The 14169-nt window shown below is 35.4% G+C and overlaps 1 protein-coding gene across 20 annotated transcripts in view; it reads right to left on the reverse strand.

Annotated features, from left to right (window-relative positions):
* Positions 1-14169, reverse strand: part of CCDC148 (coiled-coil domain containing 148) — a 279411-nt gene that overhangs the window by 75297 nt on the left and 189945 nt on the right. For all 20 annotated transcript variants that reach the window (XR_012421116.1, XR_010579884.2, XM_065525533.2 and 17 more), the window contains one exon: positions 3106-3246. Coding sequence is in view for 18 of the 20 variants with exons in the window: in XM_065525533.2 (XP_065381605.1) it covers positions 3106-3246 (141 nt within the window). In the remaining 2 variants the exon portion in view is untranslated. The remainder of the gene's footprint in view (positions 1-3105; positions 3247-14169) is intronic.

The raw sequence follows: 14169 nt of genomic DNA on the forward strand, positions 1-14169 counted from the left end.
CTACTAAAAACACAAAAATTAGCCAGGTATAGTGGCAGGCGCCTCAAATCCCAGCTACTCAGGAGGCTGAGGCAACAGAATCTCTTGAATCCTGGAGGCAGAAGTTGCAGTGAGCCGAGATCACGCCATTGTACTCTAGCCTGGGCGACAGAGCGAGACACCATCTCAAAAAAAAAAAAAAAAAAAAAAAAGGAGTGAACTAGGCCTATGTGTATTACTAACACAGGTATTTTTTTTTTTTAATTTTACTTTAAGTTCTGGGATACATGAGCAGGACCTGCAGGTTTGTTACATAGGTATACGTGTGCCATGGTGGTTTGCTGCACCCATCAACCCCTCATCTAGGTTTTAAGCCCTGCATGCATTAGGTATTTGTCCTAATGCTCTCCCTCCCCCACACAGACATATTTTTAAAACACTGCAGAATGACACAGCATGATAGTGTTCATGAAAAAATTAAAGTCACAAATTACATGTCAAAATATCTTAAAATCTATATATGGCCTGGAAAGATAGAAGTAAAATTCCTGATCATGATTGTCTCTGTGTAGGAAAGAAGGGAAATGGTACTGAGGAAGGTCTCAAAAGAGGATTTCAACTTTATCTGTAATATTCTCTCCTTTATTTAAATTTTAAAACTCTGAAACAAAATGAAAAATGTTAACATTTTAATGCTAGCCAATGTGTGCTAATGTCTATAACATATCAATCTCTACTTTAAAAATAATTTTCTAAATGAAAAAGTATGTTTTAAATAAAATAAGTCATATGCCTTGGTCCTACACAATTGCTAGGGTTTGACCACAAATTTGGCTTAGTTTCCCAAAACATTGTAATGTCCTCTATACTCTATATAAATAGGACAACAAATTTGATAGGGCACTTCTTATAATATCTTTTATTATAAAGGGCAGGACACTTTATACATGTAACATCCTGCATGAAGCTTAGCAAAATGCAACTAGGGACGGAAAAATGCATTCTAGGCATGGAGGTTTTCATGTTTTTTCAACATGTGCTACTTTAATGCTCATAGGTATAGATCTCATCTTGCATTCTAAGATGAGGAGAGGATATTTAATTTACACACATAACTAATGATACTGAAATTCTCCTCAGCCTTCATCTTTTCAGGCCTAAGTGTCCTTGTTTTAAGCTGCATTTAGGTTAGCCCTTTGGGTGCCTCAGCCATTAAAACAGCTTAATTCTTCCTTCCGTTACTCTGTTCGGTTTTTGTTGTAGTGTTTATGAGGCAATTGTCAGCCCCATCTGCAAGCTCAGGAAGCTCTCTCTCTCATCTTTTAAATGCCTTTCTCTCACTTCCAGAAATCTTACAAACTAGTGATGTCTCCCTATCCTCTCCTGTGTAGCCATGCCAGTTCCTCAACCCAAACTGAACTCGCACAATTAATTGTACCAACTCCATTCTCAATACTTGAGTTATTTGATTTAAATGGCTTTACCTGTCTTTGTAAACCCCCAGTAAACCCCCAGTAAATGAAACTGTTTCCAAATCTCTTCATATGACATTTAAGTTGACACCGCATGCAAACAAGTGCCTACAAATATAATACCTTTTGTGGTCATGCTAATTCACAGTGAGAAAATGCTTCGAGGGCCCAGGTAGAGGGATATGCTTTTCACATGCTGTACTTCCATATCAGTAAATAATTGGTAAGTTCCCCCACTCCAGAGATACATAGCTCACTTACATTATTTGAAACATGATCAATACTTATGAGTTTTGGAGGTACATGTAATTATTCCCTTTAATCATCAACTCTCTTGATAGGGACTTGATAAAACCACCCTATTTACTTCCTTAGAAGCAGAAATCAAATTCATTTTTGAATTAAAATAAGCACTGTGAAGTCTATCTTCTTAGCAGCTGACTTTGTCAAATGATCATATAACTTCTATGTATGCTGTTTTCCACACATGCTGCCTCTACACCAATTTGCTGATTTAAAGTCACAAAACAAATCAATAACAATGACAACTGAAGTCTAATAAAATGTGGAAAAACTGGCTTATAGCTTTAAGATACATAGTTCCTTTACCCCTACATATTCAACTTGGAAGGAACAACTTCTAGGCATGAGCTTCTTTGACTTAGTTGGTTCACATAGTGCAAAATGTCAACTATGTTCACAAAAAGGAAAAGTTTGTCCACCAATGACCATAAATTAATTAATCATTCTTAGCACTATAAGCAGCTTTTCCAAAGAAAAGAGTTTTTTACACCATATAGATCAAATCAAAACAGGTGTGTAGGTTAAGGCCATTTCCTTTTACTCTGCTGATCACAAATTAATTGCCTTTTTGAGAATTATTTCTATAGAGGCTAGCCACTCCATTTAAAAAATGGTTAATATATCTGATTAAATGTGTAACAAAAATATTTTTATGGCAAATTTCATAATTTTTGTTGTGGGAAAAAACATAAATGCCTAAATAAGTATCTCATACATATATTTAAAACAAAAACAACCCTTAAGTGTATTCTATCTTCCATGGAGAATCAACAATCATTTCTTTTGGTGTATAGTTTTAAGATTATGCAACAAATGTTTACTCAAAAGAGGAATGAGGAATTTGTGTTAGTAATCGAGAAACAAAACCATCTAATACATAGCCAAGAAGTAAACTCTTTAAAGGGCATTTTGACTTTCCATGAATTGCACTGCCTCTAGTATAATATATTCTACTAACAAGGATGTTTTTGGCAATTATTTACCACATTGCCATCAACCAAGACACTATCTCAGCACCCTCTCATTTTTTGCCACGTCCCTACTTATTACAGGATTTAACAACCTTCACAAACCTTGTTTTTTTGTTGTTGTTGTTTTGTTTTTTAACCTACAGCACCTCTTCTAATCACAGGTACCTGTGCTCACACAAATCAACAAAGTGGGTTCTCCTCCATGTCAACAAATCTTTGAAGCTCAAATAAACTTTTCATTAGAAGCAACATTCCACTAGATCTTTATGAATGTTCTCAGAACTGCTTAAGAGAATTTCATGCCAAACATCAAGACCAAAAAACTCAATCAGGCCAGTAAGCATTCATTCACACATTCATATTGACAATAGATTTTATACTTTTTTTTTCTTCTCTGCCCTTTGCAACAATTCCTTCTTCTTCCACAATTTCTCTTTCTCCTCTTCCTTTTCTCTTCTTCTGGCAGAAATTTCCATTTCCAGTCTTGCTACCTCTTCCTGGTGGGCTCGCCATTGAAGAACCTGAAATAAATAGAAAAACTTCATTCCAGTAACTATGCACACTGAAGTTATTTCACAGGTCATAATAAGACTAGGCTCTATATAAAGCAGATGTCAATTTTTTTTTCCAAATAAATGTTTAAATTCTATGTGCACATGACTGTGTGATGTATCTGTGAAACATGTGTGTGTGTGGGTTAAAAGGAAAAAGCAACTTTAAAATCATGTCATTCAGTTATTCTTCACCTAGATTCATGGAGTGGGGTTCCTAAAGAATCTATGATTTAACTCCAAAGAATCTGTATATTCCCACAAATAGTAAGTAAAAATTTCTGGTTTGGCCCATTTTTTTTTTCCAGAGGTTAAACAACTTTCAAAAATTCTCAATCCTAAAATGCTTAAAAGTTTAAGAATCTCTGCTATATTTCAGCTTTCTTGTTTTATAAGAATGGAAAGCAGGCCTGAGTTAAGATGAAAAACCACTGTAAGACACTTAGAACAACTTTCTGGGTACCAGTATGTGTTATTGGTAAAAGTATACTTGCTACAGCCTTTCTGTTGGGTATTAGGTTATATGTAAATATGTGTCACAATATAAAAAATGCATAGCCTTGATCCACAACCCTATTTCCAGAATATTATTTAAAGAAGACAATTAACTGGACAAGTGCACAAAAATGTACCCACAGGAGTGTGCACTACAGTGCTGTTTAAAACAGAAAAATCGAAAAAGTCTAAAGTCTGGCAAGGAGATGGCTTAAATCAATTATGGTACTTTTATACAATGACTGCCATTGAAAGAGGATGCCATAACTCCATACTCATTGAAATGGAAAATATCCACAATATATTATTAGATGCAGAAAAGCAGATATAAAGCCACATTTGCAGTATGATCTCATTAATGTAAAATATCAACTATGTATTTATGCATAGAAAGAGATTTGGAAGGGGACTTACCAAACAACAATATTGGTTATCTCTGAATAGAATCATTTCCTGGGATTTAAAAAAATTATTCTTTAAACCTTTCTGTGCTGGGTGACATTTTTTCAATAAGTATTTATTATCCTTGTAAGCAGGAAACCAATGAAACTAATGAAATAAAAACAAATACTTATCTGATCCATGTATATATCTGGCTAAGGAAGCAGACAGCAGGGAAATGTAGAGGTATGCAAAATTCTTTTTATATTAGCATTCCCAATTAAATACTTCATTTCTTACACATTTCATGTGAGCATCATTTATTAATGGTAATATATATGATGAAAATTAAATAAAATAATGTCATACAAATACAATTAAAGTGAGTCTAAATAATTAAGTTCATTTTGCAAAATTTTCATTTTCTAAAGTAATATTTTGCCTTGTTTATCAAAATAACCCAGGAAATTTCTACTCCTAGTTTTTAAACATCATTCAGTTTAGTCCACTTACTGCTTATCCTGTCCATCATATTGACCTTTTTCTTGGGAACCCCATTCCTAGAATACATCATCCCTGCTTCTGTCCTGACCTGCTTTCAAATCTTTCCTTTCTGTAATTTATCTTCCATCTTTCACTTGCTACAATTAAAAGCAGTGTTCTGTCATCCCATCAAATATTACTAGTGATCTCCCCCTGAAATGCCCAAAAGATAGTTCTCTGTTCTCCATTCCTTGACCTCATGGTGATAGTTGACCCTGTTGACTATTGCTTCATGCTTAAAACTCTTTCCTGCCCCAGGTCATGACATTTCTCTCCCCTGTTTCTCTACCAACAGATACTGCTCTCTTCTTCCTGTTGCCTGTGTCTACCTTATAATTCCAACCCTATATTATCCTCTCATTAACCTTCAACCTCTCTATCTATGTTCATTATCTGATGTGCTCATCCCCTTCTAGGAGTTCAATCTATGTTTCTGACCACAAAATTTGTATTATCCGCTCTATCTTTTTGTCTGCAATTCAATCCTATATTAACAAATTCTTTAAGACTTAGCTATTTGTATGTGCACTTAAAATCCAACATTTCCAAAATTAAATTCAACATCTTTAACTTTGCCACAGCTTCACATCAAACCCTGCGCACCTGCTTCTCCTTTCCAAATATCCTGGTTTGGTCTGTGGAACCACAAGTCGCCATGTAGTTTGGATTTTTTTATTACTATGTATACACATCAACATGACTGTCTCTTTACATTTTATTTCTGACTTGGAAGCTCATAAATTTCTTAAGCTCAGATGAATTTTTATTTATGACAAACTAATTTCCAAACCATTGAGCTTGGTTGTAGTTCCCTAGTCCATCCAAAGTATTTCTGCCAAAAGTGTTTAGAACAAGATCAGAAAGTTCAAAAGGATGATGTCAACTAATCAATATAGAATCTAAATAATTTAGTTTTCTCACTACCAACAAATGCCCCCCTTTGATGTTGCTAATACATAATCTCTAAGTAGTGTTCTTCCTCTGCCTTCCCTTATATGGCCATTCCTATTCTTAGCTCATGGAGTGATTCAAAGCACCCCCTGCTTGCAATTCCCTCAGATTTCCCCTTCTTCATAAAATACTCATGGTCCACATCTTCCTTGAAGCATTCTACTGCCCATGCTTATCTCTCTTGTCTTATTTCACTGACCATACCATAACTGCTCTCTGAGTATGTTGGATATATTGTTGGTTTCCACTTAGAGCACAGTCCATGCACTTGCCTTCCCCTTATACTGCCTAGCAGAGTACTGGTGCATCATAGGTGCTCAATAATTAACTTTTATTCAATCCATCAAAATGAATATTTTAAATGAAGCCGGATAAATAAGAAAAAATGTTAGTATTAGAATATACCACTTTGCAACAACTGCTGTAATAATGGATCCTAGTTAATGATCATCAATGGCTGCTAAAAACTTCATATTAACAATTAATGGAAAACTTTATAATGAATGGATCAAGCTGGAAACAAACACATGGAATAATCTTAACATCACAGAGGAACAAGCAGACATTGTTCCTTCTTATGGAAGCATACAGCATTCCCATGAATTATTCTCACCAAAAAATAAAATAGAATCTGATCAAAGCCCTAGACCTACCTATCAGGTTACAGGAAATTCAGCCAACAGAGAAACACATTATGCAATAGTATGTCGGAACACAATCCACAAAATTAAAATTTGTGAACACTCAAAGAACTTTAACAAATTACAAGGAAAAAATGAGGGAAGAACTATGAATTGAAAGAGATTTAATAAACATATAAGCCAAATACAATACGTAGTTTATATTTGGATTCTGATGTAAATAAACCAATGTAAAAAGAAATTATGAGATAATTAGAGCTATTTCAATACTGATTAGTTAGCTGATGCTATTGGTTAGTTGATGCTATTAAGGAAATATTGTTAAAGTTTTTAGGTATGATAATAGTATGGTTATGTTTTATAACTTTAGAGATATAGACTTTAATTTTAAAGCTAGATACTTAATACTAACAGATTACATGGTGCTTGTGATTCTTACTATTATTTCAAGGGGCGGGAGGGAGTAGGTAAGAATATGATAAAACAAATGTGACTAATGAATGGATAATGGTTGAAGTCAGGTGATGATAGACGTTTATAGGTTTTAAAAATTTTCCATACTAAAAATGTATTGAAAAACAAAATAAACTGTAAAATATAATGCATATGCAAAGAGATTTATATAACAAAATACTGTAGTCTCAAGGTTCTGAGGCAGGGCCGAGACGGGTGGATCACGAGGTCAAGAGATCGAGACCATCCTGGCTAACACGGTGAAACCCTGTCTCTACTAAAAAATACAAAAAACTAGCCGGGCGAGGTGGCGGGCGCCTGTAGTCCCAGCTACTCGGGAGGCTGAGGCAGGAGAAAGGTGTAAACCCGGGAGGTGGAGCTTGCAGTGAGCTGAGATCCAGCCTGGGCGACAGAGCGAGACTCTGTCTCAAAAAAAAAAAAAAAAAAAGAAAAGGTTCTGAGGCAGTAGAAAGGAAGTTTTGTAATACACTGAAATAGTGAAAAGAAAAATTCAGCCTTTCTGAGCACTGAGACTATTTTTATAAATTTTAATGCAAATAAGTTAGGACTTTAGAACTACTCTTCTCATTTTTTTATTTAAAACTAATGGGACCCATCATTGAATGACCTTTGCATATTATATGATGTCCTATGATTTAAAGAAGCAAAAGCATAAATCAAAATCTATAAATGAAAAAGATTTCTGTTTCCTAAGGCAAGTATAGCAAGAGAATAGCCAGACCAATCAAACTGGTATAACCAGTTTACTCACCAATTTATTTAATATACCATTCCCTGTCTTTGGCAAGTCTAAATGATGCTTCTTTACTCCAAAAAAAAAAAAAAAAAAAAAGTGATAAAGTTATGTTGATTTTTAAACAGTGATGTACACACCAGAAAATCCTGAAACAGCTGCAAATTCAACAACCAAAAGTCAATAGTTTGTAGATCTTAAGTAATATAAGAAAAAAAGAAAAGAAATGCTGTGGAAAAAAAAAAAAACAACAAAACCCTAGAGCAAAGCTTCAGCCTTCAGAAACTAAATTGCTTCTACTTAATATTGGAATCATGGGGATGATCAGGAACTCATAGAATTTTACCGGAAGTCAATAATTCACAGCATTATTTCTAATTATAATGCTACCAGGAAAAAAAGGGGGGGTAAAGGAAAGAAGTTGTCGGAAGCTAGAGTGGTGAGATCTTGACAATGAGAAACAAGCTCAGCAGCAATTGCTATGTAAGCAATAAGGCAAAACAGCTTTTCAGAATGCACACTGGATAAGATGAAGAATCTGGTGGCCATTGAAATAATCCTTATCCAATGGATCCTCACAGAGATAGTCAAGGGATGTGAATGGCTCCCATGTGGAGAGAATGACAAACAATTATGGTATTTTCAAGACGCCTAAAGATAAGAAAGCTGGCAGGTGGGCAAAGGAATCAATACTAGTACAATAGACTAAAGCACAGAAGACTCTGAGTGAACAGTGAGCAAAAGGAAGAATAGCACAGAAGAACATTTTAGTAGTTTTATTTTAAAGGCTTTGCTAATTATATAGCTTTAAAGAGAGTATGTGAACATATAACCATGTAACAATAATAATCACAAAAGAACATTACCACAGTGGCAGCCAGGAGTGTGTGTTATAGGAAAGTATTATTTAGACTACTAACTACAGGGCATTTTTCCAGGTTTTAATTAATACTTTGCTTAATATGCCTACCAATGGTCATCTTTGATTGAGACCTTGACCTAACAGAGGATAAATGACATTTAAAATATGTTTGTCTACTGCAAATAATAAATTAATGGTTTAAAATGAAAATGGATAGTAGCATTACGTATACTCCTCACTCTTAATGTACAGTAAAATGGTTCAACTGAAATTAATAAGCACACATTCTCAGAAAGAACAAAGTAGTAGAAAAACAAAAATGAAGTCCATGAAAACTTCAAAGGTAATGATTGAAATTAACATCAATGAAACAATATTAACACAATTTTACATCAAAGTTGAGAGCTTTGAAAACAATTTATTATAAGTGTCAGTACGGCATAAAGGAAATGAATATTGAACATCTGCTTTTGAGACCCATCTTTGCCACCAACAAACAATATTGTTACTTTGAGCAAATGGCTCATTCATGTGTTATGTTCTTTCATGTGTTAAAGGGAGGTACTGTATCAGGTCACCACTATAGTTCACTTAAGTTCTATTAGTCTGATTCTATATTTTCCTTAGATAGACAGATTGTAATATACTATATGCTCTGCATTTTTCTTCTCCAAGCAAAGCTGACTTCAATGAAAAACATCAGTATTTTGTAAACCTTTTAAATAATAACAATTAAACATTAACATTATATTCTATTGGCCATATTTATGGAAACAGTATGTGATGTGGTTGTTTTCTATGGAAAATCAAAAGAAAGGTAGCATCTGAGCAGTGCCTATAACTGACAATAATGAAATACGAAAAATTGCCATTTATGGGAGATTATTCTGTGCCAGGCTAATGTTTATTAAGATGTTAAACACATGGTATGATGTAATCCTTGAAACAGGCAAACCTGTCTACTTCACACTTCATCTGCATAACTTCTACTTATCCTACTCAAGTCTTGGCTCAGATGCCATTTGCTCCAGGAAGCCTTTCCTAACCCACCATGCCCAGATCAGATACCTCTCTACTTCTGTAGCACACTGTCCCTATTCTATTACAGCATGTGTCAAGTGTTTGGAATGACCTAAGGGACTGCAAACTTCATAAGGGCAGGGGACCAGATCTGTCTTATTCATAGGTTGTCTCCAAAGATTAGCACAGCATCTGCCTCTCAGTAAGGGTTCATTAAGTACTTGTTGGGTGACTGCATGGATAATACCCTGAAGTTAGATGGACAGTATTTTCTCTTCTGCCTCTTGTATTGTTCTTTAAAAAGAAAAAGTCTCCCACCACACATGCTACTATTTTCCAACTCCCCCACCGTGGGACTTCTGATCCCTGTTTTCCTCAGTCCTAGCTGTTTCACTGCTTCCTAAGCTTTGCTTGTGCATATCTGATGGGGAAAATAATCAGAAAACTTGTCAGGATTTTCAGCAACTAATTTATATTTCCATCAAGATTAGAGGACTGTGTAAAAACTAGCAAACAAATCCCTTTCTCTGTCTTCTCCCTAAATGTTACTATAAGCTTCTAAATTCAGTTCAGCTGAGTAAACTTTAAATTTTCATTTATTAAATCTTTAACAGTCTGATAGCTCCATTAAATATTTTTCCAATGTACCACTGTTTTTCAATATTACCTACCTAAGCTTTTTAAACTTACGTATTTCGTTTATGTTTAAACTTTGCTCATGAAATACAGTACCTGTGATTTTGCATGTTATTAAAACTTTCTATTCTCCATTTGGCATTTCTGCTTAGCAGAAAAATTTTGTTTTTATTCTTGGCTTCACAATTATTCCTTGGTTTCTTAGGTAACGTCATAAGTTCATTTTTTTATCACCTCTCTTTGATAACTGCTTTTCATTTTCTGTGGCCTTTTATTAGTCTTTCTCAGATTCTCAAAGATAATGCACTATTATTATCTTGGCCGTTCCATGTCCTTTACTTTTGAAATAAAATCTTGCAATGTTTCATTTAATTGGGTCCTGGAGGGTCTAACCTTAGTATAAAACAAAACTTTTACAGGAAGAAACAAACTAAATGCCAATAAGCAAAAATTATCAACAGCTACTTTTTCCGAAATGATAAAATTTACAAACCTATCAGTCAATTTTATTTATGAAAGAAACAAAAAAAAAACTGGACTAAGGGTAAGGAATTCACTTGCTTCTTGGCTGTAAGATTTTGGGAAATCCCTTCCCAGTTCTGGGCCTCAAATACTCTTCTAAAAATTAAGAGGACTAGATTAGTATTGTCTAAACAATTCATTAATTGGATTATGAAATCAATTTTGTGGATAGCAACTAGCATTTTTTATGTAACATGATAGAGTGGAAAATAACAGAGATCATGTCAATATATTAATGCTGTGTCAAGAAATTGTTTCCATTCTTTGTGTGGTCATTTGTGATGTAAAATACATTTCTCACTGTAAATCACAGTCAAAGAAGCTCGAAAAACACATCAGAAAGCTTTCTATAATCCCTCCCAATGCTAAGATTCTATGGCTCTGTGATAATAAAGACCAATGTTTTTATGTCACCATCATTGAGCTATAGTCTTTCTTCCTTCTGCAATCAACTCAGAAGCACAGCATAGATGAGATAACCCAAGTTTTGAAATCATACACCAGAGTTTGAGTCTTACCTCTGTGACCTATTAAAGGTGTCCCTAGGCATACTATTTAGCCCCTTAGAACCTCAGGTAAGTGTAAAATGAGATAATAATGATGCACACATGACAGGGTGACTCTGCAAACACCACCCATTTGCACAAACAAGAAACTCAGGAATCATCCTAACACTGCCTGTATCCAAGTTCTGTTGCCCATTACTCCTGACTGTACTTCCCACTATCTCTTAAACCCATTCAGTTCTCTCTATTTGCATAACCACTACCCTAATTCCATAAGAACCTCCCTGCATCCACTGTTGCCCCTCTCTCTCTACTGAGGCCAGAGTGAGTATTTTCAAAACAGATGTCTGATCCATCTCATTCCCTGTCCACACTCCCATCTCCCTGCCTAATATCTTTCAGTGGTTTCCACTGCTCATGGGTTAATGTGTAAACTCCCAGGTATAGACGACATGGCTCGCAGTATTTGGCCTAGCCTATGTCTGCAACCCCAACTCATAATTCCACACCAATTACCAATTTACCCTCTGTTCCAGATGTACCTTACAGATAGATCCCTGAACAGGCCATATGCCCTCCAGCTATACAGATATTGCACATGCTATTTTTTTTTTCTTTTTGTTTGGAGTGTTCTTTTCCCCTCCCTGCCCTACACTCCACTTTCTAATCAATATTTATTCAATCTCAAATTTCTGCTGCAATTTCTGTCAGGGAAGCCTTGCCCACCACAACATGATATCAAGCCTCTTAGTTATGTGCCCCCATAATGCTGTTTACTTTTTCTTCAAGGTAATTCTCATAATTTGAAATTAGCCTTTCAGTCTTGTAATTACTTGACTGGTGCCTGTTTTGCCACTCCACTGTGATCCCCATGAGAACAGGGAACATAACTGATTGACTAACCAATGTATCTCCAGTGCTTTACATACCCCCCGGCACCTAATAGATGCTCAATAGATATGTTCAAATGAATATGAAATGAGGTAAGAAAGCAAATGTGATATAAAAATGTTATTTATGTGCCTGGATTGCTGCAGTTGCATTCTAGTTGACATTCCTGATTTCAGTGTCACTTTGGTTCAAACCATTGTGTACACATATATTTATTGGATTAATTTTCACACATTTTTGCTTCCCTGCTCAAGCCTCTAATAGCAGTGGCTTTCTGGCCACCAGTTCAAGTGGATTTAGAGCTATTTATTTATTCATTTATTTGTATACCACTTTGTCCAAAAGGAAGACTCAATCTTTCAAGGTGTATTTGGATGTGACCCTGTACACATGACTTTATTTCCTATGACTCCCCAGGCTTTCGTCCTTCTCTGCCTCTTCCTTTGCTCCCCACTCCTACACATTCTTGCTTATCTCCATCCCACGTCTTGCCTGAAAAGCTCTCGTTCCTGCTTCTTGACCCTTCAAGATTATTCAGTGCCCCATCCTAATGATTTCACCTAACATTTGTCTATCCCATCTCTTACCTGTGTCTGTGAATAGTGTCTAAAATACCCTCCTCTTAATGACTTTTTAACTACCTACTTTGTTTTATCTTCATTTCACTTACATTTGCCACTATATAAATTGTATTATTAATCAATTGATTTATTTTCTTGTCTGTTTTTCTCTTTAGACAGTAAGCTCCATGATAGCAGGGACTTCCTTATTCACTGTTCTATCCCTACTCCTGGAATAGTGCCTCCCCCAAAGCAGATACTCAATGAATATTTCTAGGGTGGATGAATAAGTATCTAAAACTCAGATTAACATAAACAGAACTAAAGACAAAAACCACATGATTATCTCAACAGATGCAGAGAAGGCTTTCAATAAAATTCAACATCCCTTCAGGTTAAAAACTCTCAATAAACTAGGTATTGAATGAGCATAACTCAAAATAATAAAACTGTCTATGACAAACCCACAGCAACATCATACTGAACGGGCAAAAGCTGGAATCATTCCCCCTTGAAAACCGGCACAAGACAGGGATGCCTTCTCTCACCACTACTATGCAACGTAGTATTAGAAGTCCTAGCCAGAGCAATGAGGCAACAGAAAGAAATAAAGGGCATCCAAATAGAAAGAGAGGAAGTCGAATTACCCCTGTTTGCAGATGACATGATAATTCTATATATAGAAAAACCCATAGTCCCAGCCCAAAAGCTCCTTCAGCTGATAAACAACTTCAGCAAAGTTTTAGGATACAAAATCAATGTACAAAAATCACTAGCATTCTTATACACCAACAACAGCCAATCCGAGAGCCAAACACGAATGCAATCCCATTCACAATTGCCATGAAAAGAATAAAATACCTAGGAATACAGTAAACCAGGGAAGTGAAAGATCTCTACAATGAGAATTACAAAACATTGCTCAAGGAAATCAGAGTAGATGCAAACAAATAGGAAAGCATCCCATGCTCATGGATAAGAAGAATCAATATTATTAAAATAGTCATACTGCCCAAAGCAATTTACGGATTCCATCTTATTCCTATCAAACTACCAATGATATGCTTCACAGAACTAGAAAAAAAACTATTTTAAAATTTATATGAAACCAAAAAAGAGCCCAAATAGCCAAGGCAATCATAAGCAAAAAGAACAAACAAAGCTGGAGGCATTACGTTACCTGACTTCGAACTATACTACAGGGCTACAGTAACCAAAACAACATGGTACTGGTACAAAAACAGGCACATAAACCAACAGAACATAATAGAGACCCCAGAAACAAGGATGCACACCTATGACCATCTAATCTTCAACAAAGCTGACAAAAACAAGTAATGGGGAAAAGACTCCCTATTCAATAAACGGTGCTGGGATAGCTGGCTAGCCATATGCAGAAGATTGAAGCTGGGCCCCTTCCTTACATTATATATAAAAATCTACTTGAGTTGGACTAAAGACTGCAATATAAAACCCTAAGCCATAAAATCCCTGGAAGACAACCTAGGCAATACCATCCTGGACATAGGAATGGGCAAAGATTTCATTACAAAGACACCAAAACTAATTGCAACAAAATCAAAAATTGACAAACAGCATCTAATTAAACTTAAGAGCTTCTAAACAGCAAAAGAAACTATTAACAGAGTAAACAGACAACCTACAGAATGGGAGAAAA

The sequence above is a fragment of the Macaca fascicularis genome, chromosome 12, assembly GCF_037993035.2.
Source record: "Macaca fascicularis isolate 582-1 chromosome 12, T2T-MFA8v1.1".
NCBI lineage: Eukaryota > Metazoa > Chordata > Mammalia > Primates > Cercopithecidae > Macaca > Macaca fascicularis.